Consider the following 26310-nt stretch of genomic DNA (forward strand, 5'->3'; position numbering starts at 1 on the left):
GCTCCTGTAGACCCATCACTTCCCCACAGCCCCTGTTACTCTTACATTTGTGGGGCATATCCGCCACAATTGATTACCCCATAGTGACATGTTATTATCAACTCAAGTCCGTGGCTTACTTTAGAGTTGGCTCTTGTCTCAATACTCTGGGGGATGTTACAGATACGCAGTGAAATGTGACCACTATCCTATCATACAGAATAGTCTCTCTGCCCAAAAACCCCATGCTCCACCTGTTACTCGCCCTTCAAACCCCCGACAGCCACAGCTCTTTGCACAGATGCTATTCTGCATGGCAAAAGACACACAGCCTGGGGGCGCCTGGGGGACTCAGTCGGTTGACCGTCCGACTTCGGCTCAGGTCATGATCTCGCAGTTCCTGAGTTCGAGCCCCGAGTCAGGCCCTGTGCTGACAGCTCAGAGCCTGGAGCCTGCTTCAGATTCTGTGTCTCCCTCTCTCTCTGCCCCTCCCCTGCTCATGCTCCGTGTTTCTCTCTCAAAAATAAACATTTTTTAAAAACTTAAAAACAAAAGACACATAACACAAACATTCCTGTCTTACCCATCTATAAGCACACAGTTCAGTGTATTACGTATGTGTGCTCCATTGTGCAGCCACTGACGTCGTCCATCCTGTGAATATGAACTCCTGTCCCTGCCAAACCCTGACTCCCCCAGCCCCTGGCGACCGCTGTTCTGCTTTCTATCTGTCCGATGTTGGCCACTGCATGCACCTCACATGAAGGGAATCACACAGTACTTGTCTTTCCTGTGATTGGCTTATTTCACGCAACATCACATCCTCAAGATTTGTCCATGTAGTAGCAGGTGCCAGAAGTTCCTTTTTAAAGGCTGAGTGATATTCTGCTCTGTGGACACACCACACACTGCTTATCCAACCATCCATTGATGGACACTTGGGGTGCTTCTGTGTTTGGGCCACTGTGAATAATGTTATGGATATGGGTGTGCAACATCTCTTCCAGATCCTGTTTCAAATCTTTGGGGTACAGTTCTAGACGTGGAATTGCCAGGTCATACAGTGATTCTATTTTTAATTTTGTGAGGAACCAGCATACTGTTTTCCACAGTGGCTGCACCATTTTATATTCTCACCAACAGTGCACGGGGACATTCAGGTCCTCGATCTTCAAATTTTCCACGTGGTTTCCTGTTGTTTCAATGGCAGCCATCTTGATGAGTGTGATGTAGTATCTCACTGGGTTTTGATTATTTCCCTGATGATCAGTGATGCTGAGAATCTTTTCATGTGCTTATTGGTCATTCCTACATCTTCCTTGGAGAAATGTCTATTCAAAATCTTTGCTCATTTTGTAATCAGACTGGGTGTTTTTTAAATTATTATTTGTTGTTGAATTTAGCTGTCATAAAATCTGGGTATTAATCCTTTATCAGATACGTAGTTTGCAAATATTTTCTCCCATTCTGTAGCTTGCCTTTTTACTCTCTTGATAATGACCTTTGACACGTAAGATTTAAAATTTTTCATGAAGTCAAATTTGCTGATTTGCTAACTGTGCTTTTGGTGTCATAGCCAATGAATCACCGACAGATCCAATGTCACAAAGCTTTTGTTTCTTCCAAGAGTTTCATAGTTTGAGCTGTTTCGTCTTTGATCCATTTTGAACTAATTCTTGTGTTAGTACGGGTCCAACTTTGTTCATTAGTTCACAGAGTGGATGTATACTTTTCCAAGCATTTCATGAAAAGACTGCCTTGGCTACCTTGTCAAAAGTCATTTCACCTTATTTGCAAGGGATTACTTATGGGCTGTTCATTCTATTCCACAGTCTATATGTCCATCTTAAGGCAGCACCACTGTCTTGATTACTCTATTTTTGTGGTAAGTTTTGAAATCAGGAAATGTGATGTCCTCAAACTGTTCTTTTTCCAAGTTTGTTTTTGTTTTGTTTCATTGGTTACTTGAGGTCTCTTGAGGTTCCACTATGAGTTTTAGGATAGATTTTTCTGTTTCTACAAAATATGACTTTGGGATTTTGATAGGGATGCATTAAATCAGTAGCTCACTTTGGATAACAATATTATTCCAACCTGTCCATGAACACTGGATTCTGTTCCATATTTACATCTCCTTTAATTTCTTTTACCAATGCGTTCTCATTTTCAGTGTATAGATCATTCACTTCCTCAATGAAGTTAATTCCTAAATATCTTATTTCTTTTGATGCTATTGCAAATGAAACTATTTTTCTCAATTTCTTTATCAGATTGTTCATTGTTCTTGTATAGAAATGCAACTGATTGTTGTGTGATTTTGCAACTTTGCTAAATTTATTTGTTCCAACAGGTATTTTTGTGAAGTCTTTAGATTTTTTTTTTAAAAATTTTATTTTTTTTTAATTTTAAAGTTTATTTACTTTTGAAAGAGACAGAGAGAGAGAGACAGAGTGTGAATGAGGGAGGGGCAGAGAGGGAGACAGAATCCAAAACCACTCCAGGCTCTGAGCTGTCAGCACAGAGCTCAATGCAGGGCTCAACTCACAAGCTGTGAGATCATGACCTGAGCTGAAGTGGATGCTTAACCAACTGAGCCACCCAGGCGCCCCTTGTCTTTAGGGTTTTTTATATAAGACCACATCATCCACAAGCAGAGATCATTTTACTTCTTCCTTTCCAGTTCGGATGCTTTTCTTCTTCTTCTCTACTCCCTGCTCTGGCTGAGAATTCCAGCACAAGGTTGTATAGAAGTGGTGAACATGGGCATCTGTCCACCTTCTTCCTGGTCTTACAGGAAAAGCTCTTAGTCTCTCACCACTGAGTATATTTGCTGTGGGTTATTCATAGATGACTTTCATTATGTTGAGGGATTCCTTTCACTCATGGTTTGTTGCACATTTTTATCATGAAAGCATGTTGGATTTTGTCAAATGCCTTTCTCCATCAACTGAGATGATCCTGTGGGCTTTTCCTCTACATTTAGTTGATGTGGCATATTACATGGCTTGATCTTTGTATGATGAAACATCCTTGCATTTCTCAATAAATCCTACTTAGTCATGGTGTTTAATCCTGTTAACATGTACTGCCATTTATTTGCTAGTATTTTGTTGAAGATTTTTTGCATCAATATTCCCAAGGGATATCCTTTTCTTGTAGTGTCTTTGTCTGGCTTTGGTATCAAGGTAATGCTGGCTTCTTAAAATAAATCAAAAGTGTTCCCTCCTCTTCAATTTTTTAGACAAATTTGAGGAGTATTGGTGTTAACTTTTCTTTAAATGTTTGGTAGAATTCGCCCGTGAAGCCTTTGGGACCAGGGCTTTCCTTTGTTGGAAGATTTTTTTTTTAATTTTTTAATGTTTATTTATTTTTGAGAGAACACGAGCAGGGGAGGGGCAGAGAGAGGGGGAAACACAGAATCTGAAGCAGGGTCCAGGCTCTGAGCTGTCAGCACAGAGCCTGATGTGAGGCTCAAACCCACGAACACGAGATCACGACCTGAGCCAAAGTCAGACACTTAACTGAGCCACCCAGGTGCCCTGGAAGATTTTTTTTTAAGTTTATTTATTTTGAGAGAGAGAGAGAGAGCACCATCAGCGAGTGGGGTGGGGAGGAGGGAAGGAGAGAGAGAATGAGAGAGAGAGACTCCCAAGCAGGTTTCACACCATCAGCACCAAGCCTGATGTGGGGCTCGAACTCCCAAACCATGAGATCATGACCTGATCCAAAACTGAGAGTCAGATGCTTAAGCGACTGAGCCCCCAAGGCGGCCCAAGATTTTTTATTAATGCTTCAATCTCCTTGCAATGGAGGTCTATTCAGATTGTCTAATCTTTCGTGATTCTGTCTCGATAGGTTTTGTGTTTCTAGGAATCTATTTTATCTGGGTTACTCAATTTGTTGCCACACAATTGTTCACTGTGCTCTATTATTAACACTATATATCTGTAGAATTGGCAGTATTTGTCCCAGATTTCATTTGACTTTAGTCATTGGAGGCTTCTTTCTTTCTTTAGTCAACCTAGCTAGAGGTTTGTCAATGTTGTTGATCTTTTTGAAGAACCAACTTTAGGGTTCATTAATTTTCTTTGCTGTTTTCCTACTGTTTCATTGATCTTTATGATTTCCTTCATCCTGCTAGCTTTGAGTTTTGTTTCTTCCTCTTTTTCTAGCACCTTAAGTTATAGAGGTAGGATGATGATTTGAGATCTTTTCAAAATGTTAACATTTATGAATCGTAACTTTCCCCCAGTAACTGCTTTCACTGCATGCTGTTAAGTTCTGGTATGCTGTGTTTTCATTTTCATTCATCCTTAAGTATTTTCTGACTTCTTTTGTGATTTATTCCTTGGGCCATTGCGTGATGTTTTTATGAGCGTGATGTATAATTTCTACAAGTTTGAGCTTTACAGTTTTCTGTTTCTGCTTTCTAACTTTATCCAGTTGTGATCAGAGAATGTATGTCCGATGATAATTATTTCTTAAATGTGGAGATTTAATTTGTGGACTAACTGCATATATATTTGAGAAAAATGTGTATTTTGTTGCTGGCAGGCAGAGTGCTTTGTATTTGTCCATTAGATCCAGTTGGCTTATTGTGTTGTTCGTGCTATTTCCTTACTTATGTCTGGGTGTCCTATCCATTATCGTACGAGGGAGCCATGGACTCTCCTACTCTTGCTGTAGGAATTCCTAATTCTCTTTTCAATTCTATTAATTTTCCCTTCATAGATTTTGATGGTCTGTCATTAGGTGCATAAATGTTTACACACACTTTTCCTGTACTGACCTTTTTATTAATATACAATGTCCTTCTTTGTCTCTTATAATCTTTTTGATGCAGAGCCTATTTTGTGTGCTACCAGTATACTGATATACATAATATGGTATACTGTAACAGTATACCAATGCCTATAGGCACCCCTCCTTTCTTTCATTTGCATGGAATATCATTCTCCATCCTGTCACTTTCAACTTGTGGGTGTATTTGAATCTCACGGGAGTCTCTTGTAGACAGCACAGGGCTGGATCGGGTTTTCTTACCCATTCTGCCAACTTTTGATGTTTCATGGAAGAGTTTAACTCATTTACATTGAAAGTAGTTACTTTAAATTTAGTAATTTAAAAAGGACTTACTTCTGCCCTTGTGTCATTTGTTTTTCATATATCCTGTAGCTTTTTGTCCTTCATTTTCTTATTTTATAGTGAAATGTTTAAATTCCTCTCTCATTTCCTTTTGCGTACATTCCATAGCTGTTTTCTTTGTGGTTGCCATGGGGATTACATTTAACATTCTAAAATTATAACAGATTTGAATTTATCCCAGATTAATTGCAAGTAATATACAAGATCTCTGCTTCTTTATAACTGTGTCCCTACCTCTTGCAGTTGTTAATGCAAAATTACACCTTTATACAGTGTGTGCCCCCAAACATAAGCTTATCATTCTTTAAAATGCCTTAGTCTTTTTTTTTAAACATTTTGTTTTTAAAAATTCTTAAACATTTATTTATTTTTGAAAGATAGAGCACAAGCAGGGGAGGAGCAGAGAGAGATGGAGACACAGAATCCAAAGCAGGCTCCAGGCTCTGAGCTGTCAGCACAGAGCCTGATGTGGGGTTTGAACCCACGGACCGTGAGATCATAACCTGAGCTGAAGTGCTCAATCTACTGAGCCACCCAGGCACCCCATCCAAGCTCTTGATTCCCCTCAGAAATGTTGATAAAACAACAACAGGGGCACCTGGGTGGCTCAGTGGGTTGAGCATCCGACTTCAGCTCAGGTCATGATCTTGTGGCCTGCAGTGCGAGCTCTGTGTCGGGCTCTGTGCTGACAGCTTGGAGCCTGGAGCCTGCTTCGGATTCTGTGTCTCCCTCTCTCTCTCTGCCCCTCCCTCAAAAAGAATTACCACCAATCCTACTTAAACTGTTCCAACAAACTGAGGAGGAGGGAACACTTTCTAATCCATTCTATGAGGCCAGCATTACACTGGTACCAAAGCCAGACAAAAACATTACAAGAAAAGAACATTAGATCAAGATCCCTTATAAATACAGATGCAAAAATCATCAACAAAGAATTAGCAAACCAAATCCAATAGCACGTTGAGAGGATTGTATGTCATGACAAAGCGGAATTCATCCCATGAATGCGAAGACAGTTCAACATAAGGAAATCAATCAGTATGACATTGTCACCTTACTAGAACAAAGGGGAAAAGCCACATGGTTCTCTCAGATGACGCACACAAGCTATCTGACAAAATCAAACACCTTTTTGTCATCAAAAACATTAGGAATAGAAGTGAACTTCTTTAACATGATAAAGGACATCCATGAAAATCCCAGAGCAAACATCACACACCATGATGAGCAGCTGAATGTTTCCCCAAGACCAGGAACAAGCCAAGGATGCCTCTCAGCACTGCTATTTGACATCGTCCTGGATGTTCCAGTCTGATCAGGTAGACAGAAAAAGAAACAGAAGGCGTCCAAACTGGAGAAAATGAAGTAAAACTATCTCTATTCACAGGTCACATCATCCTATATGTAGAAAATCTCAAAGAAGCTACAAGAAAGTTACTAGGGCAGGATAAATGAATTCAGCAAAGGGCAGGATAAAAAATCAGTTACACAAAAATCAGCTGCATTTTCACACACAATGAGCAATCTGAAAAGAGAATTAATAAAAGAATTCCATTTGCAATAGGCTCAAAAAGAATACACTGCTCAGGGATACATCCAAGGCGGTGGTGGACTTGTACACTGAAAACTACCAAACATTGCGGAGAGATGAAAGGAGACACAAAGGAGGGAAGGACATCTCAGGTTCGTGAACCAGTAGAGCTTGTGTTGCCGAGATGTCCATACTACCCCAAAGCAATCTACAGATTCAGTGCGATTCCTATCAGAATCCCAACGACACTTTTGCAGAAATGCATACAGATACTTGAGGGGCCCCAAATATCCAAACAATCTTGACAAAAAGAGCAAAGTTGGAAAACTAACACTTCCTGTTTCAACAATGCCTACAAAGTCACAGTCCTCAAGACGAGTGTGGTACTGGAAGGACGGATGTATAGACCAGGGACAGGCTTTCCATCACATGGTGCAGGGAAAGCTGGACGTCCACATGCAAAAGAGTAAGGTTGGACCCTTACCTGTCACCGTACACAAAAACTAACTCAAAATACACCAAATTGGTGTGCCTGGTGGCTCAGTAGTAGCTTAAGCATCCAATTTCGGCTCAGATCACAATGTTGCAGTTTGTGGGTTTGAACCCTGTGTCAGGCTCTGTGCTGACAGTGTAGGGCCTACTTGGAATTCTGTCTCCCTTTGTCTGCCCCTTTTCCACTGACTCCCTCTTTCTCAAAAGTAAATCAACATTTTTAAAAAGCAGACCAGGGACGCCTGGGTGCCTTAGCTGGTTAAGCATCTGACTCTTGCTTTCGGTTCAGGTCATGATATCGAGGTTCATGAGATTGCATCAGGCTCCATGCTAACAGTGCAGACCCTGATTGGGATTCTCTCTCTGCCCCTCTCCCACTCACAGTCTCTCAAAATGAATAAACTTAAAAAAAAAAAAAAATGGACCAAACTCTCAAGAGGTAAAAGTATAAAACTTTTTTAAATTTTTAGTGTTTATTTTTGAGAGAGCGAGTGAGCACGAGTGAGAGGGGGAGGGGCAGAGAGACAGAAAGAGACACAAAATCTAAAGCAGGCTCCAGGCTCTGAGTTGTCAGCACAGAGCTGGACGTGGGGCTTGAACCCCTGAACCGTGAGATCATGAGCCGAGCCAAAGTTGGATGCTTAACTAACTGAGCCACCCAAGCTTCCCACTATAAAACTCTTAGAAGAAAATTTAGAGGAAATTCTTCACGATGTTGAATTCAGTGATGGTTTTGATGCTATAGCAAAAGCACAGGCCAAAGGAACAGTAAATAAATTAGAATTCATCACAGTTGAAGTCCTTTGTACATCGAAGGACACCATCAAGAGAGTGCAATGGTAACCCACAGAATGGGAGAAAACATTTGCAAAGTATCAAAAACATATCTGATAAGGAATTAGTATCCAGAATATATAAAGAACTCCTAAAATAACCAAGGAACTCACCCAACTTAAAAACAGACAAGGGGCCCCTGGGGGGTTCAGTCGGTTGAGCATCAGACTTCAGCTCAGGTCATGATCTCAGTCTGTGAGTTTGAGCCCCACGTTGGGCTCTGTGCTGACAGCTCGGAGCCTGGAGCCTGCTTCGGATTCTGTGTCTCCCTCTCTCTCTACCCCTCCCCTGCCCACACTCTGTCTCTCGATAATAAACGTTAAAAAAAAAAATTAAACAAAACAACCCACCACCCAGACTCCAGCAGGCTTCCCCTGCTCCACCCAGCATGGCACTTGGTTGGCTGCCTTCTCTGTGTGTGTCCTGCTCCTGGAGGCTGACTTCCTGGTTCCTGGGTACAGGGATCCTGAACACACATAAGGGTCCCATCAAGACATTTCAGTGGACAGATTAGATCCTTTGTCCCTGGAGCTCAGCAGCAGTCAGGACTGACAGCTGCAGAAGCTCGAGAGCTCAGGCTGTCTGCTCTTTTGTTCCCACTTGCCCATGGGGCAGGCACCAGCATCTCAGGAGGAAGCCCGCTCCTCCAAGGCCACTGCTGATGTGGGGAAGGGCCAGCAGCGAGGCCAGCTGTCTGCTTTATAGAACCCTTACATGGACAGACCTCAGGTCCTTCCCGAGGACTCCCTGGACGGGCAGCTAGGACAATCCATCCCTCACTGCTGCCTCCATGGGCACCCCTGGCCCATCTCCAGGATCTGGCAAAAGAAGACCTTAGATGTTAACGTGACAAGATGTGGGCAGGGCTGAGAACACAGAAGTCAGACCACCAAACAGGGCTTGGAGTTCAGGCACCCAGGCTGAGTGAGGACAAGGCCCAGAAAGCTGACCCCTGATGCCTAGTCTCTACTTGACAAGCATGTGGCTCCTCGTGTCCTTCCCAGCCCTTGGAGCTGGCTAGGCAACTTCACGGTAGCCCTTCTATAGTGGTCTCTGTTGGCACTCCCCCTGCACTTTCTAATCTGGAGCTGAGTTGGGCGGCGAAGGGACCTGAAGCAGGTCACCAGCCAGGGGTCCCACAGCCCCCATCCAGGGAATGGGCAAGGGCAGGCGGGGGTGGGCCTGACGTCACTAGATAGATACCCAACAGCTTGGCAGCCAGCCCCAGGCTGGGGAAGCCCCATGATCTCTGCCCTGAGTCACGGAGGGGACACACAAGGTGCGTCCAACCCGCTATGTCAGAGGGCAGAGTCCAGCCCGGTCGGTACATCCTTTCACTTTTCATTGTAAACAGTCAGGAGCCTCTGGCACCAGGACAGTCCCTTAGTCGAGCCCCTACCTCTGGGTCTCGCATCCCAAGGTGGACAGCAGGACGACCAAGTCCGTACTAGAGACACAGAGGAGGGTGGCCAGCTCAGGCGGGGAGTCAGGAGGGCTTGCTGGACAAGGCTGTGCTCCAGCAAGGGAACTTCCAAATTTAGAAAAGGTCAAGGGCACCTGGGTGGCTCGGTTAAGCATCCAACTTTGACTCAGGTTACGATCTCACAGTTCATGAGTTCGAGCCCCAAGTTGGGCTCTGTGCTGACAGCTTGCAGCCTGGAGCCTGCTTCAGATTGTGTCTCCCTCTCTCTGCCCCTCCCCTGCTTGTGTTCAATCTCTCATAAATAAAATTTTTTTAAAAATTCAAAAAAAAGGTCAGCCAGGTAGATCTGAATTTCAGACAATGGATAATTTTGTAGATCACACACATTGCATGGGACACACTTATGCTAAAAAGTGACAGTCCTCATCACGTATGTTACAGATGATCAGGCTCGACAAGGGATGGGACAGGACTCAAACTGAGCTCTCTCACCTGGGGTTCCAGAGTGGGGTCCGCAGATCCCAACACCAGCCCAGTCTGTCCCTCAGCCAGGTGCCACTGGCCTGGCTTTTCTCTGAGCCTCAGTTTCCCCATCTGTAGAATGGGATAGGTGCATAGACATGAAGGCTCACCTCTCAAGGGGTCTTGAGCCCAGCACCATCAGCCTCCCCTGGCAGGAAGGTCGTGAGGAACACAGAGCCCCAGGCCCTGCCCGAGACCTGCTGGCTCAGACCTGCATCCCTGCATCGTAAGGGGAAGCCTGTGCCTCAGGTGTCCGCAGAAGTGAGGGGAGGGGTGCTGTGTGCAGAGCCCCCGTGGGCATGTCCCACACAGGAACACTGGATGGGTCACTTCACTCCACTCACAGAGACGCAGGGGGAAACCAAGAGAGGCAAGGTCCCCCCCTGGAAGCCAGCTGGGCCGGCGCACCGCGGTGTCACAAAGAGCCCCTGCCCATGTGCCTACTCTGCTCAGTGGACGGACTGCTGGTGGGCTCGTGGGTGAGTAGACACTGAACTCTAATGTCCCGAGAGGCATCTGTCCAGTGGTGCCTGGCCCACTCCCCATGCAGGTGCGTGAGCACCACCCCCTTGTGCATGCACAAATTGCTGTGACAGACAGAAACAGGGCACCCCAGCACTTCCTCCTGCAGGACACAGGCCAGCATTTGGCAGGGGCGTCTCCCTGCACGTACCCCACTGGACTGCCCCTACCTCTCAGGGACCCTGCCCCTAGGGACCAAAGTGCCTGGAACGCGTTCCCCTGAGTCACTGGCCCGCAGCAGATGGGTATCAGTTAGCTGGAAACACTCTGGGTCCAGAGGTTTCTAGGAGCACAGTGTTCTTCCCTCCTTTATCTCCACCGCCCCTTGGCTATCTGATCCGGAAGCTCCTCTGCTCCAAAACCACCTGCTCCTCCCTCCACCTTCTCAGCACTTAGCATAGGACTCTTATCTCAGAAATAAATTACTTCCTCAGCCTTTCCCTATTTGAAGACACCACTTTGTTTTCTTTTTGCTCTCAGATGCGTCAGGATCCCACAGGCTGTTTCCAGTCAGGTCTGTCTCAGTCAGTGCGCTGCCCAGCCCCCCACCCCACCCCTGCACCTGGCAGGTCCCAGCAAGTGTGTGGTTTGCGGCTCGGGTGCAGTTAAGAGCAGATTCCCACCTCCCAGAAGCACCCACTCAGGCATCTGTGTGGGTGTGACTGCCGGCTTGAGGTGACATGGTCCCTGCACTCTGCCGACCTTTCGGCTGTGAGCCTTATGCTTCAGGCTTATAGCAGGCTCACCCCACCCCACCCCACCCCTTCTAGGTCCAGGGTGTCCTCCCACACGCCCACATCCCTAGGGCCTGTCTGGCTCTGGTTTAGACACACATTGGGTGGACAAGTCTAGCCCCAGAATGTAAATTAAGTTTCCCCACATGTAAATTAAGTAAATGGACACAGCAAGGCCTATCCCCAGGGTGGGGTGGGGACTAGATGACCCTCTGTGGTGTCAGGGTGCAGGGACGCCCCACTCTCTCCACTGCCCCAGCTGGCTGACATTCTAGCTCAGGGAGGGGTGCGTCGGCACAGCCCAGCTCCCACATGCCTCAGACGGCACCTGCCCCGTGGTGGTGAGAGTGCTGGCCAGGCCAGCTGTTCCTCCACTGGGGTGGCCGCTGGGCCAGCACAGGGCCCACATCCCATCCACCAGCCCTCACTTGCCCCGTAAGCTCAGTGCGCCGGGAACTTCTGAACCCTGCTTCCCACCTGGGAATGGGGACCGGCCTTCTCCAGAGCTTGTTGAAGACAACAGGTGTACAGCCTCAGCTCTGTCCCCAAGTGGGGACCAGGCCCAGGGCAGTCCCCTTGGACCCAAACCCTCCTGCACCTGGATCCAAGCTGCAAGCTCACTGGCCAGGAGCATGTGGAGGTGGTAGGGTCAGAGGGACAGGGAACCTCGGGGAGAAGGCTGCTGTGCCCTCGTAGGCAGCCCAGAACACCCAGGGCCCTCCTGTGCTCAGGGCCAGGCCTCGGCTCCTCCCCGCCTCATAAAGCAGCTTCAGGCCAGTTGGAACCCCAGTGGCCCCCCGGGCTCGCTCACAGAGCCCCACCAGCACACCTCAGAAACCCTCAAATGCAACAGCAGCAGGAAAGGTCAAGCCCCAGCAACCCCAAGCGCCACCACACCCTCACAGGAAGCAAAGACACAGCTTCCTCGCTGCCCTATGTTCTCTCCCAACCAGCCCGGCCTCACAAGGCCCACAGCAGGTGACAGTCACACCAGGACATGGCACGAGGGAGACCCCTGCCTTTGGACAGCAGCAGACGCTGGGATCTGCTCCTTCTGGGGCCTTCTGGCTGGGTGGAGAGCCTGGAACGCTGCACATGCACACCCTGTGACGACTCCCTGGGCTCCCTGCCTCCGGGAGGCATTTACGACACAACCAGGCTTGGAGGGGGAGGTGTGGGGCTCACGGCTGGGAAGGCCCGCCTCCTTGTGGTGCTCCAGGGGAGCAGGGTCATTCCAAGTCCTGGGCGCGGCAGTGGTTGGGCCAGAGACCCAGGCGAGGTGGGTCACAGCGCCGCACGGCTGACCTCTGCTGGCCCGGCAGGTACCACACGCAGCAGGCAGAGAGCCAGGCGCCGCCTCCTGGATACGGTTTAATTCCCAAGGTTTCCAGGGATGAGCATACCTTCACACAGAGAGGAAGCACAGGCCAGGCCAGCCAGAATCCTTATTCTGTCAAGGAACAAAGTGGCAGCCTGGTGGCACCAGGAACCAGCACCACCACGGCGCTGCCTGCCCCACCATCCAGACCATCCAGGACAGGAAGCTGGCCTCCGCTCCCTGCTCAGCCCCAGAACGCATCCCCAAGACCAGAGGCTGCACGCACAGCCTCAGGGAGGCACAGCGGTGGGCCTACGTCTCTCCTCTCTGTGCCTGAAGCTGCGCAGTGGGTTCCGGGTCCGTGCCTTCTGCGGGGCAAAGTCACGGGTTAGCCAGGAAATTGGGTTCAGCGGAGACAGACTGGGAGAGATGGGAGGCGTGGTCCCCGCTAGACAGGGTGGGCAGCGGGGGCAGAGCAGACCCTCCTGCGTTCTTGAAGCTGCTGGCAAGCAGCCCAGGGAGTGTCTGCCCCCACGACTAACCCGCAGCCCAAGAGCATGGGCCGAGTTCTCAGGGCCCTTCCCCCACCTCCCAAGGGCAAGGGACATGTACACCCCTAGGACAACGGAACAAGGTAGGAGAGCCCTGCAGCATCACCAAGGACCCAGAAAACTTACCTTGACCTTGGCCTTCTTAGAGGCCAGCTTCTTCCGCTTCTTGGGAGGGTGGACAAGACCACGCAGAGCAGGAGGGACTAAAAGACACATAGACCCCATGGCTGCCACCACCCCTGCACGTAGCCCACCTGCCCACCCACGCCCCCTGTGACCGGCGGGCTGGCTCCAATCTGCCCCTATGTCCAAGGGGCCCAGGAGCCCCCGCTGCCTCCCGCCACGTGCCCAGGGCTGCGAGGGTGGCTGTGTTCTGGGACGAGATTGCAAAGACACAGGTTAAGTCCCTCCCCGACTGTGTTTGTTTGCTGCGTTAAGAACGTGGCAGAAAGATAAAATCACATGCATTTTTAAGGCAAAGATACTTCTGAAACAGAAAAAAAGCCCACGTGTAACTTCTTCACATGTGGTCTGTTATTACAAATTCATACCCAACCAGAACCCTTCCCTCACATCCTTCCTACACCCACCAGGCCACATGGTCACTGCTGCCACGTGCTGTGATCCTTGGCCTCTGACCTCACCACCACCTGACCTTGGCAGGGCACCCACCCAATCCCCACAGGCCTCCACATCCCACTGCCGCCCTCTCCCACCTCACCTGGCCCCCTAGGCTCCCCGCCACACACTCTTACCAAAGACTTTGCTCCTGTGGGATGCAGGACAGGGTTCCCTCACCCCCTTCTCCCTGTCTCTCTAGGTCAGTCCTTGGGGAACCTGGCCCCCACCAATCCCTCCAGTTCAGTCCTTGGGAACCCAGCCTCCACCAATCCCTCCAGGTCTTTGGGGAACCCGGCCGCCACCAGTCCCTCCAGGTCAGTCCTTGGGGAACTTGGCCCCCACCAATCCCTCTAGGTCAGTCCTTGGGAACCCAGCCCCCACCAATGCCTCCACGTCAGTCCTTGGGGAACCCGGCCCCCACTAATCCCTGAAGGTCAGTCCTGGGGAACTTGGCCCCCACCAATCCCTCCAGATCAGTCCTGGGGAATTTGGCCCCCACAGTCCCTCCAGTCTTTGGAGAACCTGGCCCCCACCAGTCCCTCCAGATCAGGCCTGGGGAATTCGGTCCTTCCAGTTCAGTCCTTGGGGAACCTGGCCCCCACCAATCTCTCCAGGTCAGTCCTTGAGGAACCTGGCCTTCACCAACGTCTCCAGGTCAGTCCTTGGGGAACCTGGCCCCCACCAATCTCTTTAGGTCAGTCCTTGGGAACCTGGCCCCCACCAATCCCTGAAGGTCAGTCCTGGGGAACTCGGCCCCCACCAATCCCTCCAGATCAGTCCTGGGGAATTCGGCCCCCACCAGTCCCTCCAGTCTTTAGAGAACCTGGCCCCCACCCAGTCCCTCCAGGTCAGTCCTGGGGAACCCACTCCACCAGTCTCTGTGGCACCTTCCCATGTTCTGAATCCTTCTGTGCTGCTGGCCCAAGCCTTTCCTGCACACCCACGGGTTTGAGAGGGCCAACTCTTACTGGCCCTTCCCCCTTAACCTGTCTTCAGCAAGTTCAGCACAAAAACACATGTGCTTGTTACCAGAGACACCACACACCCGGACACCATTACCAGGATTACGGCTGCACAAAGAAAACCAGACACTTGGACCACCTGGTTGAATTTTGGCCTTGACTGTACCCCAGAAGCCGAGCTCATGGTCCATTCCTGACATGACGGTAACCTGGGCATCTCTGGTCCCCATGAGGCTCAGACAGGCCTGTTCCCCCAATCCCCCACCCCCGCTTCACCTCCTGCCATGACCCCCTTCCACACTGGCCCTGCTGCATAACCAGCGGCTGGGATGGTGCTGCTGGGCCTGGGTGCGGCCTCTGCCAGTGCCTGCAGCATGGGGTCCCCCCCCCCCGCCCACACAGGGGTACGCGCTCACCTAGGTAGTCAGGGACGTGGCCCAGGTGGGGCTTCACCACGGCAGGGTGCAAAGGCAGATCGTGCCGCAGCAGCTGGAGGTCCCGGGGGTTGTCTTCGAAGTATGTCTGCAAGGGACACGGGCGAACAGCAGGCTCACTCTTCCTTCTGAGGCCCTCCTATGAGCAGCTGCGCCCCATGTGCTCCCTGCTCAGAGCCCCACAGAGGCCGAGTCCTCCCCCCACCGGCCCTCACCTTGAGCCTCTCTGAATGCAGAAGTTCCTCCTTGATCTCCTTCAACCTTGCCTCTCGAATGGCCTGTTTTGTCACTGAGCGCATGGCGTCCTGGGTGTGCACACCAGAGGTCAGGACGGCGAGGCTGCCCAATCTTCCCTCATGCCCAGCATTCAGCAGCAGGGGTCTGACCCAGGTCCCTGAGGAACGGACCCCCCTCCCCCCACCCCACGTTCCACTCACCCTGCAGCGATAGCGGAAGCCCTCGATCTCCTCCATGCGGAACTGGTAGGGCAGCAGGACAGGGGCCTCGTTCTCTGTGGAGAGAACAGCACAGAGGGTCCCCTGGGCTGAAGGTTCAGGGTGGGTCTACTGGGGGGTCACCTGCTCAGAGCCCCTTGTAACCCCTCCCTGGGGCGAAGCAGCCCAGAGCCCAGCCCACTGCTTCCCCGTGACGTGCATGTACAGCGAGAAACCAGAGTCTTGTGGATGGCCCACGACAGCTGCTCCAGGACACTGTGACTGGGGCAACCCATCATCCCCTGGGTGCCAGACACATCCTCAGCCTTGCAACCTGCCCACCTACCCACTCTCGCCATAAGAGCAGCAAAAGCAAAGGGCAGCACAGAACACCACCACCTGCAGCCACGCCCCGTTCTGAGCAGGAATGGCCACGCTGGGACACTCAGCGTCCGTGACAAACCAGCGTGCCAGCTGAAGAAGCCAGGGCACAATGCACCCCTCACATGCCTGCCAAGCGGTGCCCCGGCCCATCTTCTGCACGAACCCACAGGCTTAATGCCACGTGGTGAATGGTGTCTTTCCCGCACCCCCAACACAGGCAGCAATGAGGCTGCACAGAAGCCCTGTCCGGACCTCCTTACAGAACCTCCTGGCTGGAGGGCAGCCCCAGCCACGCCCCTTGCACAGCCTGCCCCTCGGCCTGGAAAGTTGCCAGCTACGCTGCTGCAACGTAACCTCGAAGACAGAGGAGCCCAGACCACAGCTGGGCTACCTGGGGGTCAGGGAAGGACACCCCGCGTAGCCTCCTCTCCCAAAGTCCTCTCCTGGGACACCACCAGCCCCCTCCCTTTTCTCCAAACCCCCTCCCCTCCCTTGGTCCTTCTGCCCCTTGAATCAGACATGGTCCTTCTGCCCCTTGAATCAGACAATAAACGTGACTCTGACCACCTGCCCGACAGCTCTGGACCTCAGCTTGCTCATCTGTGGGGGATGCCGCCTGCCACCCTGAGTGTGAGAAGGTGGAGCAGGAGGGAGGGGCAGGGCAGGGGCCGAGCAGAGCAGGGGCCGAGCAGAGCAGGGCCGAGCAGGGGTGCTACTGCCCACGCTGGTGTCCCCGCTGCCATCCCCACCACTGGGTCTGAGGTGTGGCTGGAGAGGAGGGCTGGGCTCTCACCTCCACAGAGAAGTTCCTCGATCGTGTCGAGGTACGATTGCTCAGCGGGCAGCACGAAGGTCAAAACCATGCCTGGGTTGTTGGCACGCGCCGTCCTGCAAGGACACGTGGCCCGGCATCAATCTCCAGCCCGAGGCCCACTGCCTGCCCGCCAGGCCCCAGCTCTCCTACCTGCCAGCCCGATGAATGTAGGCTTCAGGGGTAGGGGGCAGATCAAAGTTGAGCACAGCGCACACGTGGTGGAAGTCTATGCCCCGGGCCACGCCGGCCTCCGGATCAGAAGCCCTGTGGGGAGACATCCTAGCGTCAGACTGACCTCCTCCTCCCTCCAGACCAGCGATCTCCAGCCTCTCAAGCCTTTTAATTCGCAACATCTCTCAATAAAGCTTGATAAGAAATGATAAAACCCTAATGGGTTTAAAACCCTAGAATTGGTACTGTTTCAGGACCTAGGGTAGTGGCGGTGGCCAAACCTTTCACCCTGACCTCAGCGCGGGCGGGGGGGGGGGGGGGGGGGGGGGGGGGGGGGGGGGGGGCAGACTCACTGCATCACAAAGCGATCCAAGAGCCACACCTGGAGTCTGTTAGGCTCACGTTCCCTTGGGGAACCTACTCCTCACCCATCACAGACACACACCCAGCACAGGATGGCCCACCAACAAGCCAAGTTTGGCCCTTACCGCTGCCCTGGGGCGCGTGCAGGTGCACCCTTCACCCCTCTTCTGTGGACCCGCAGGCCTGAACACCAGACTCCCTGCAGGGGCTGGGAAGAGAGACCAGCACTCACCTGTCTCCCTTGGGGCCCTTGCCTCGACGCTTGCCCTTAACCAGGGCTCCCAGAACTTCGGTGTCGGTCGCTATGACACAGTCGTAGAAGCCTTGGTTTGAACTGTGAGATGATGTGGCACCTGTGGCCCGAGGGCAGAGGAAGCGTCGGGCCCAGGAGGCGGGCCCAGGAGGCAGCTAGAGTCCCCTCCCACCCTGACATCATCGTAACCACCACCCTGACACTTTCCTCCTCTCCAACTCTGTTCCTGCTCAACTGTCGTGCCTCAACAGCCTCAGGTGAAGACAAAGCGACGGCAGGAGTTGTGACAGGGAAAGTCAGCGAAGATCAGTCAGGCCCACAGCCAGGCCTCTACTTTGTGCTTAAGAGAGAACGCCAGCCGCGCCCACCCCCACCAACCCCCTCGGGCTCATCTCAGCTGGGGGGTGGCGTGGCCCACCTGGAGCGCAGTGGCAGCTCCCCGTTGAGCACGCAGGCAGGGATGCCAAACTGCTCCAGGAACAGGCGCAGCCTGTAACTCCTCTCCAGCGTGTTGACAAACAGCAGGGACTTGCCCCGGATCAGCGAGAGCTTGAGCAGGGCATACAGCAGCAGGAACTTGTCCTCCTCGGTCTCACAGACCACCTGAAACTGCTTTAACTGGTCTGGCCCTGGCAGCTGGGACTCCTGCAGCTTGAGAGTAACCTAGGGAAGACGGCCCCGCGGCCCGCGGTCAGGTCAGCTACCGCAAGCTGCTGGCCAACCAGGGCACAAAAGTGTGAGCCAGGGCACCCTGCGTCACCTTCATCTGGGTGTCATGACAATTCAACGCACCCTAACCGTCGTGTGGGTGGAGGACACAAGACTACAATGCGCTAGAGGCACGTGACAGAGAAACACAACATGAGGGATGGCCCTCAGGAGGAAAGCCCTACGGCAGTGACCTTTCAGAAGAGTCCAGCTCACATAAGGTGAGAGCTTCGGCCATGCTGCTCAAAGCAGCCTTTCTGACCCTTGGGGGTCCCTGCTCATACCTTGAACCACCCCAGTGGACATCTGCACGGTTGTCTGTAGCAGACAGCGTGTTAACGACCACCGGCCTCTAGCGCCTCAGAACCAGAGAGGCTCACGCCCTAACAACTGTCCCACCCGAGATACCAAAGAGCTCCTTCGAGAAGGGAGTTTCACATCAGCGGCTCCAGCTGGTACTGCAGGGCCCTTACCGGGTTATGCAATACCAGCTCCTTGAGGGCCTGCACGTCCTCGTTGAAAGTAGCTGACATCAGAAGAGCCTGATAAATCCGGGGCAAGTGACTGGAACAAAGCAGAACCTGTCAGACTCCAGCTCCGAGCCACCAAGTGTAGCAGGTGAAGCTCTGGCCCCCTGCTCCAGGCCCTGGAGCCTGTTCCCACCCCACGCGTCCTCCTTACCAGAGCAGACTCTTGAGTTCCTCCTCAAAACCAAAGGAGAAGAGAAGGTCAGCCTCGTCCACCACCAGCAGCTCCAGGGAGTCTCTCAGGGTCAAGCTGTCTTGCTGCAAGTGGTTTAAGATGCGAGACGGGGTCCCCACTACTATATCGGGCTTCTCCATCAGCACAGCTCTGCAGGCAGGCAACACCTCAGTATGGGAGAGAAGGGCGCAGCTGGGGCCTCACCCCTGCCTGCTCCTCCTCATGACTGCATAACCCCCCCCCCCTTAGCCCCCCAGGCCCATGCCCTTCATTCCTCCACGGCCCTGCTGCTCTCACCTACCTCTGAGAGGCTGAGTCTTCAGCAGCAGAGACATCTGCCACCCGGATGTCCCGAGCGCAGTAGGCAGCCAGCTGCTGAACCATGGACCGGGCCTGCCGCGCCAGCTCCTTGGTGGGCACCAGCACGAGCCCTCTCACAGCCTGCTCTACCGTGGGGCCAGTCTGCAAGAGCACAAACGTCAGACTTCAGCGGGCCAGCCCGCGGCCGCAGAGCCATCGGACGCTTTGCTTTCCTTTCCTCCGTCTCTTCCGGGCAATCTGACCCAACCGTGGGGGCTTCCCCATAACCACCTGGCTGTGTCCTCATCAAGCCCTCGCTCACTTGTATTCTTCTCAGAACGGAATGCTCTTTCCGCAGGCGCCGACCCTCACGAACGGCAACTTACTTTGCGGTTACAAAGTTACTTAAACGCTAGAGGTTCACGTGAGTTAAGCAGAACCGGGAAAGGTGCCCGCTCTCCATGGCACAGAGAAGGGAATGTGATGCAACCTCTACGCAAAGAACAACGCTGGCAGCGCCTGGGCCGGGGCCAGGCAACCTCGGTTGCAGCCCAGTGCGCGGACCAGCACCAGGCACGCCCCTCCCGCCCCTCGGGCTCCCGCCCCGACCCACCGCCTTCCTGTGGAGCAGCAGCTGCAACATCGGAATGGCGTAAGCGGCCGTCTTCCCCGAGCCCGTGCGCGCCCGAGCCAGGAGGTCCTTCCCCTCCAGGGCCAGCGGGATGGCCTTCTCCTGGATCAGCGTGGGGCGCGACCAGCCCAGGTCGGCGACGGCCTAGGAGACACGAGGCGCGGCTCAGGCGGCGCGCGGCGCTGTGGCCGCCCCTGCCCCGTCGGCCCGGCTCCTCAGCCCTCCCTGGTACCTGCAGGAGCCGGGGGTCCAGACCCATGTGCTCGAAGCCCAGCACCTCTGGGTCCGCCATGCCGCCTCTCTGCGACGCCAGCGCAAACGCACCGCAGTCAGAGCGCGACTGCGCATGGGCCGCACCCCCCCCCCGGAAGTGCTGCGGCCTGGGTTTCCGGCGTTCCGGCTGGGCTGTGCGGCTGCGGCCGCGCGCAGGGTCCGGGGTCGCAGGCGGAGCCTCATCCTCAGGCCCGGCCGGGCGGGTGTTCCGGCGACGGAGGCGGGGCTGCGTGGTCGCCGGTGCCCGCCTCCGCCCGCCCACCAAGGGCCCGGACCCGCCTCCTGTCCGCAGTCGTTGCCTGTGGGTCCACCTTCAGGTAGCGCTGCCTCTGTCAGCCTCGCCCTAGGAGTCCCGCCCGCACTGCCTCCACCGGGAGACTAGCGTCGGGGCCTGCCTGTGTGCACCCCCCGCCGGGGAGGGGGCCCCCCCAAACCCGCTCCCGGGCCGCGGTGTGTGCGCTCCGCCTGCCCCCGGGCCGCCGCGCTTGAGGCCACCTTCTCGGCACCTGCGGCGTCGGTGGAGTCCAGGTTGCAGTGGGAACCGAGCAGGGGGTGGCGGCTTGCAGAGAAAACATGTGACCCTGCGTGCACCAGCACAAGGGCTCAAGGCCCCGAGGCACTCCATAGGACGGACAGGCTGCAGCACCTAGGCCGTACTGGGATGAGGGCTGGAAAAACGACTAGCATGTCATAGAGAGAAGAAGGTCGGCCGGCCTGGAGTTCCCTAATGTGGCTGCCCATCAGTTACCTGCACAACGTGGTTAAAAATAAGGATTCTCGTGGCCACCTGTATTCCCTACTGCTGCTGTAACAAATCAGCATAAACTTAGCATAAAACAACAGAACTATTGTCCTATGGTTCTGTAGTTCACTCTTACGAGGTCTCACCAGGCTGAAATAACTTTGGCAACACTGCATTTGCTTCTGCAGACTCAGATAATTATTTGCTTTGCCCTGCTTGCCTGGGGGTCCACTTCCTTCATCCTCAGCGCCAGCAATGGTGGGTTGAGTCCTCACGTCTCATCGCTGCCTTTTGCCTCCACTTTCAATGAACCTTGTGATGCCACTGGACTCACCCAGATAACCCAAAATAATCTCCCTAGTTAATAGCAACCTTCATTTTCCTTTGCCCAGAGCTGGAGACCAGGCCTCTCCCCCTACCGTTTTTGTTTTTGTTTTTTGTGGTTAAGGATGTCATACTAAGAAAGGAAGAATTTCAGAATGTAATCAGGGTAGTATTGTGAAGAAAATCAGATTTCCCTGAATCTAGCCAAACTTGTTTTCTAAAAAAAAAAACCCCAAAACAAAAAACCTTTCATAGACCACAAGGTATGTGAATGTCACACACCAGCACGAAGATCCTCCTCTCCACAGCCACCACTTGCTGGCCCATCATCTTTCATTGACCTGCCCCATCAGTGGTCCATGCCCCTTCCTTTCAAAACGTCACAGAAGAAACCCAGAACTCACAGACCTACTGGCATAACCAAGATCCACTTGACTGTGTCTGTAGTGGGACAGACTGGAAGCCTGCTCTGGTTCTTAGCTGTAGTCTTCTGCCCTCCCTCAGCCCGGGCTCCAGCAGAACAGCCACAGTCCCAGCCACATCCCTTAGTCCCCAGGCGCCCCAAGCCAGAGGTCCGCGTGGCTAACAAGTTCCAGGGCCACCTCTTTTTCCCTGTGTTAAATTTTCACCTAAGAAATTTTTTAAACTAGGAGCACCTGGGGGGCTCAGTTGGTTGAGCACCTGACTTTGGCTCAGGACATGATCTCACAGTTTGTGAGTTATAGCCCGACACTGGGCTCGCTGCTGTCAGCCTATCAGTACAGAGCCCACTTTGGATCCTCTGTCCCTCTCCCTGTTCCACCCCTGCTGGCACTCTCCCAAAATAAGTAAATATTTTTTTAAAAATTGAAAACTAATTTTAAGTATTCAAAGAAATTTTAGAGAAGTCAGTTACAGTAGTTCACTTACTGGACTGTTACACAACCATCCAGAATCAGAAACAGGAGAAACACTTAATTTTAAATATGCTTACACATATTGAATGACAAAGCCTAGAAAACAAACTTGCATGTGTTTTTATGATTAAAAACATGAACACATGTGGAATAGTATGGGATGCAGAGAAAAAGATTTAGTTCTGTGGGTCAAATAATATGTTAAATGAACAAATGCATGTAATAAATAAAACCATGAAAGAAAAAGCCAAGAATGGGCAAGTTTACTACAACAGGGGGACAGTGTACTAAGATCTATAAAAGATTCCAGGGGCTAAGAAACAGGTAGTTCATCTGCTTGCGCGATTCCCTGCTGATGGGCCTGTGTGGCCGACCTCTGTGAGTGGCTGAGCAACTGCCCTGTCCGTTCCACACCCATGGACACCCATCCGGCCAAACCCCTGCAGAATGAGGCCACACTGAAGCCCACTGTGGGACAGCACGGGAGCCAGCAAGGCCAAGGGCCTTTCTTCCACTTCCTTTCGTGCCTCCCCTCTGCTCACCACCTCTTACTTCATTTCAAACACAGCTACTACAACACATTTTATTTCACTGGAAAAATCTGTGTGAAGAACCAAACGTGCTCCTGCAAAAAAAACATTTACCACGGCTTAAATCAAAGTGAAAAGAAGAGAGTAGGAGGGCCCCGCCGGTGCTAGCTCTGTGACTGCCTCACTCTCAGAAACCCTGCGTGATGGAAATCGCAGGTGCCTCAGGGAAGTCTCTGCCCAGCCGCCTGGGGAGGCCGTGAGAGCATCTATGATGTCTGTGAGCTGCTGCGGCCTTTAAAACTGTTCGGAGAAACAGCGTAGGGGAAGCTGCATGGGTGTTTTCACCTAGTCAAACACAGGCAGGAACACTTCAACTAGGAAGTAAAATATATATAATTTATCAAAAAATAGTTCTAATATATAGAAAAACATTACAATTCTCTGAGGCCTCTGCCCCTTATTTACATTCACAAAGCCACTGAGCAAACCCAGGACTAACAAGGGAATAGGGAGGCAGGGCCGCCCCTGGCCGGGCGTTTCAGCTGCCTACTGCAGAAATAGAAAGAGAGAAACTAAAGGGGTAGCAGACACTTTTTCACTTGCTCTTTTGTGCCAGGATGGGGGAATCCCAGACCCAAGACTTAGTCCCGGTCAGTTCCGACTCCAAACAGACCCCAAATGGACCTTTGGAAACTCAGACCAACGTCCTGGGTCCTTGAAAACCAGTGTGCACAAGTGGCTGACGTGAATGCTTTGTTGCCATGGAAACAATGTGGCTTGTGGTCTTTTTTCATTTTTTTTCCCTCAAAATCCAGGTGGAGAAGTTATCAGGTGGGGAAAGTACCAAAAATTGATGTGACGGGAGGATCGGACGGAGAGGATACTACACCAGCTTCTTGCCTCAAAGAAGCTTTTGAGGTGACGCATCTGCCAGATTCCAGTGAGGATGAGGATGACCGTCTGAGCAATTGACCACCACAGGACCCTCTGGTTGGTGCTCTCGCTGGTAAGACGGAAGCGCTCCTCACGATACTGCGCGAGACAACAGAGGTGGGTTAGAGGCACAGGGGAAACGTTGCCGGCTATTGTTAGGCTCCTCCCTCCTGCACAGGATTGAACTTCAGGACCAAGTGCCTTCTGAAATACCGCCCCTGATCCCACTGGCAGTGGCCCCAGGGTGGCATGCTGCCCTCCGCAAGCATCCCTGCTGGGCAGGCAACAGCTACTGCTAGACTGGGGACTGTCCTCTCTTCGCTTGGTCTACAAAGCTTGAAGACGGCTATGGAGACCGATACTCCCCCGTGTCAGCTGATCCCCCCAAGTAGGAGAGGCCCCAGGCAGAAACTTCCAGTAGGCACAGAGGGTACAAAGGTCAGCAGCCATGTCCCAGTACAGTCACGTGCTTACCCTCTGGTAATCCTGCTCCTTCTGGATCTGCTCCACCTGATCAAGTAGCTGTCGAGCTCGGAGCTGCAGTTCTGTCAGTTTATCCTTGGCGGCAATCTCGGGGTAGTTGTTGGCATGCTCCCCACCCTGGATGTCTAGGTGCACACGCTACAAAGAGACGGGGTGAGCGCCCCAGGGTCCTAAGGTCGGAAACCCTCTGAGGTTACAGTGTCTGAGCCCAGGGGGCCTCCGACTCTGTTCCAGGCTACAAAACCTCCTCTGGTCCCTGGCTGTGGGATAGGAGTGCTGCGTCTGTCTCCCTGTGACCCGTGTCACAAAGTGTCACAAACAACAATGGTCATGAACTCAAACTTGACAAAATCAAACTCAAGATTCCGAGCTGTGGCCAAACAGAACATTCTCTTACCAGTCTGCCGCCAGCAAAGAGGGACATCCTGGTGGAGTTGGAATGCAGGCAGATCTGGTGGTCACCAGGAGTGTGGGAAGTAAAGGTGAAGCGGCCCTCCGAGCCATACTGCCGGGACAGCACCACCTGCAACAGGACAGAGAGAGCCCCTACCTGTACTGTCACCTGTCCCAGGGCACGCTCACGTTCTCTGAGCTCCGCGCGTCCCAGACAGCTCTAGCGAAGGAAGCCCGACGGAGTCTGCAAAGCGCCCCTGCCCCAGCCTGAGCACGGCCAGCGGGGGCCCTACCTTGCCTTCGGGATCCTTCACCTCCACGTGCATGCCCAGGCCCGGGGTCGAGGGCAGAAAGACTTCCTTCTGCTTGTCCCACATCTGGGTGCGGTAGTTCCCTGCGGAGCAGACAGAGCCGTCACGACCCGCCTGCTCCGCGCGACTCCCACGCTCCGCGGGGCGCCGTGACCGCGTCTGGGGGACACGCAGGGCCCTGTCCTCCCTCGCCCCGCCTGACCGATGACCATGGTCTCGTCGGGGATCTCCTCGATGAAGCAGCGCTTCTCGGTCTCGCCGATGTGGAAGTAGAGGCCCCGGGCGCCAGCTGCGCACAGCGCGAGCAGCAGCAGCGCCGGTCGTCCCATCGCCCGCCGCCACCCGCCCGGACACCTGCCAACGAACGCCCTCGGCCCGCCGCGCACGCGCGCGCCTGCGCCCCAGTCCCGGCGCCGCAGCGGGGCCAGACGCAAAGTGCGCATGCGCTGTGACGCCGGCCCTGCGTCCGTCCGGGTCCGTGGGTCTTCCAGGCCGCGCAGCACGGCCGAAGAGGAGAATGCGCATGCGGGGGACGCCCGGGGCCCCTTCCCGCTTCCCCGGAGATGTTGCTCTCCTCGACATCTACCTAGCGCGCCTTCCTGTGCGCACGCGCACTCCTGCGCCCCACTTCCAAGAGACGCTGCGCAGCCGGGGTCAGAGCGCTCACACGCTGATTCGCTCGCTCCCCGACTCTTCGCCTGGCGTCGGGTCCCGCCTGCGTGGGGGGCGTCGCGAGCACAGGCCGAGGGCCCGGCCCCGGGGAAGGAGCTGGGGCCCCGTCCCGCGCGGGGGAAAGGGTAGGGGCGGCTGGAGCTAGTGGGGCTCTGGCGTGACCCGCGGTTGTGCCGACGTTTCCCGACCCTTGCGTCGGAGACACTGGCTGAGCGGGTGCGGGGACTGATGGCGACAAGGGTCCCTTAGTCAAGATTTTACTGGACCCTGGGCCTGCGGGGTGAGATGTGGCGACGGCCTCGTTTTGTACCCGCAGTTCCCGTGGTTTTCTCAGCCTGTGGACTGCTCGCTGTCCCCAAGGTGAAGATTTGGGACGTGCGTGACCTGGATTCGGGCTGTCGGGCCGCTGGGAGGTACACCTGGGGCCTAGCGCGGTTGTGCTGAGCGCCTTCCTGCTAAACACAAAGAAACCCTGCAATACCGTCCTTGCCGAGCTGGGCAGCAACACTCCTGGGGATTAAAGAACGCGGTCGGCAAGGCAGGGCCTCCCAGGGAGCTCTAGTGGGGGAGGACCCAAAGTCTCTTTTTAAATCTCTCTTCTTCTGAACCTGGAAATTTGGGTTTGGCATGAAACCTCCAGGTTTTTAAATATAGTATGTGGCTCATTTCTGTCTAATGGAACGGACAGTGAACACACTCTGGCCACGTTGGGCAGTCTGACCTCCGGTCAAATCTCGGGCCAGGCTTCGGGTTACAGGACTCTCCCTGCCTGCTGTTGCGGCTCTCTCTTGTCCTTTCGTTGAACGAGCTGGTGCAAACTGGCGAGAATCTGGGCTAGAGAATGAGAAAAACTCAGAACGAGCAGGGCCATGAGGCGTGTTTACATCTAGTAACACCGCCTTCTGCGGTTCACCCATCAGTACTT

The 26310-nt window shown here is 53.3% G+C and overlaps 2 protein-coding genes across 2 annotated transcripts; both read right to left on the reverse strand.

The window, feature by feature from the left end:
* Window positions 1–12535: 12535 nt before the first annotated feature.
* Window positions 12536–20196, reverse strand: DDX56 (DEAD-box helicase 56). Its single transcript, XM_019450915.2, is given in 15 exon segments — window positions 12536–12868; window positions 13178–13254; window positions 15051–15156; window positions 15284–15373; window positions 15506–15579; window positions 16680–16774; window positions 16851–16964; window positions 17467–17564; window positions 17566–17587; window positions 17906–18150; window positions 18669–18759; window positions 18877–19047; window positions 19199–19359; window positions 19811–19972; window positions 20061–20196. Coding segments are annotated over 15 exon segments (1644 nt in total). The 5' UTR covers window positions 20121–20196; the 3' UTR covers window positions 12536–12790.
* A 1964-nt stretch (window positions 20197–22160) lies between these two features.
* Window positions 22161–25171, reverse strand: TMED4 (transmembrane p24 trafficking protein 4). The gene is made up of 5 exons (XM_019450916.2): window positions 24916–25171; window positions 24696–24796; window positions 24407–24532; window positions 24001–24147; window positions 22161–23625 (listed from the first exon to the last, which is right to left on the reverse strand). The coding sequence occupies exons 1-5, from the start codon at window positions 25154–25156 to the stop codon at window positions 23398–23400; spliced, it is 843 nt and encodes a 280-aa protein (XP_019306461.2). The 5' UTR covers window positions 25157–25171; the 3' UTR covers window positions 22161–23397.
* Between the last annotated feature and the right edge of the window lie 1139 nt (window positions 25172–26310).

Source organism: Panthera pardus, unplaced genomic scaffold (genome assembly GCF_024362965.1).
Source record: "Panthera pardus isolate Hobbes unplaced genomic scaffold, ASM2436296v1 HiC_scaffold_8, whole genome shotgun sequence".
Classification (NCBI taxonomy): Eukaryota; Metazoa; Chordata; class Mammalia; order Carnivora; family Felidae; genus Panthera; species Panthera pardus.

Bases quoted from the DNA above. Each gene is read 5' to 3' on its own strand.
- TMED4 (XM_019450916.2), bottom strand. From the start codon at position 25,156: ATGCGCACTTTGCGTCTGGCCCCGCTGCGGCGCCGGGACTGGGGCGCA. The intron at 24,797-24,915 runs GTCAGGCGGGGC...TCTGCTCCGCAG, and splicing joins CGACGAGACCATGGTCATCG to GGAACTACCGCACCCAGATG. The intron at 24,148-24,406 runs GTAAGAGAATGT...GTCTCTTTGTAG, and splicing joins TCTTTGCTGGCGGCAGACTG to CGTGTGCACCTAGACATCCA.